This window comes from Geospiza fortis, unplaced genomic scaffold (genome assembly GCF_000277835.1).
Source record: "Geospiza fortis unplaced genomic scaffold, GeoFor_1.0 scaffold105, whole genome shotgun sequence".
In the NCBI taxonomy this organism is placed as follows: Eukaryota; Metazoa; Chordata; class Aves; order Passeriformes; family Thraupidae; genus Geospiza; species Geospiza fortis.
Window position 1 is genome coordinate 44,136 of NW_005054898.1, and position 714 is coordinate 44,849.

A 714-nucleotide genomic window follows, 5' to 3' on the forward strand; every position below is an offset into this window, starting at 1 on the left:
CATGCCCTGCTGTCCCCAGCTGTCCCCTGCTATCCCTCCCTGTCCCCTCTGTCCACCACTGTCCCCAGCTGTCCCCTGATGTCCCCGTGTCCCCGCAGACGATCGCTGCACCCGGTTCTACCACCCGGACAAGGAGGGAGGGAAACTGAACAAGATCTGCCAGGGGGACGTTTGTCGCTGCGCCGAAGGTGACACGGGGACACGGGGACAGGGTGGGACACGTCATGGCCATGGTGGGACAGTCATGGCCATGGTGGGACACGGTGATGTGATGGGACACGTCATGGCCATGGTGGGACAGTCATGGCCATGGTGGGGCACGGGGATGTGATGGGACACGTCATGGCCATGGTGGGACAGTCATGGCCATGGTGGGGCACGGGGATGTGATGGGACACGTCATGGCCATGGTGGGACAGTCATGGCCATGGTGGGGCACGGGGATGTGATGGGACACGTCATGGCCATGGTGGGACAGTCATGGCCATGGTGGGGCACGGGGATGTGATGGGACACGTCATGGCCATGGTGGGACAGTCATGGCCATGGTGGGGCACGGGGATGTGATGGGACACGTCATGGCCATGGTGGGACATATCATGGTCATAGTGGGACGCGTCAATGATGAGATGTCACATGTCACTGTGATGGAGACGTGTCATGGCCATGGTGGGGACATGTCACAGGCATGATGGGACAAGCCACATCCAAGGT

At 61.2% G+C, this 714-nt stretch overlaps 1 protein-coding gene across 1 annotated transcript in view; it reads left to right on the forward strand.

Annotated features, from left to right (window-relative positions):
• LOC102043273 (complement C3-like) overlaps nt 1–188 on the forward strand; it is a gene marked incomplete at its 3' end in the record, with an annotated part of 38,564 nt that extends 38,376 nt beyond the window's left edge. The window contains exon 39 of the mRNA XM_014311492.1: nt 99–188. Within this exon, the coding sequence (XP_014166967.1) occupies nt 99–188 (90 nt within the window). The remainder of the gene's footprint in view (nt 1–98) is intronic.
• Nucleotides 189–714: the final 526 nt, after the last annotated feature.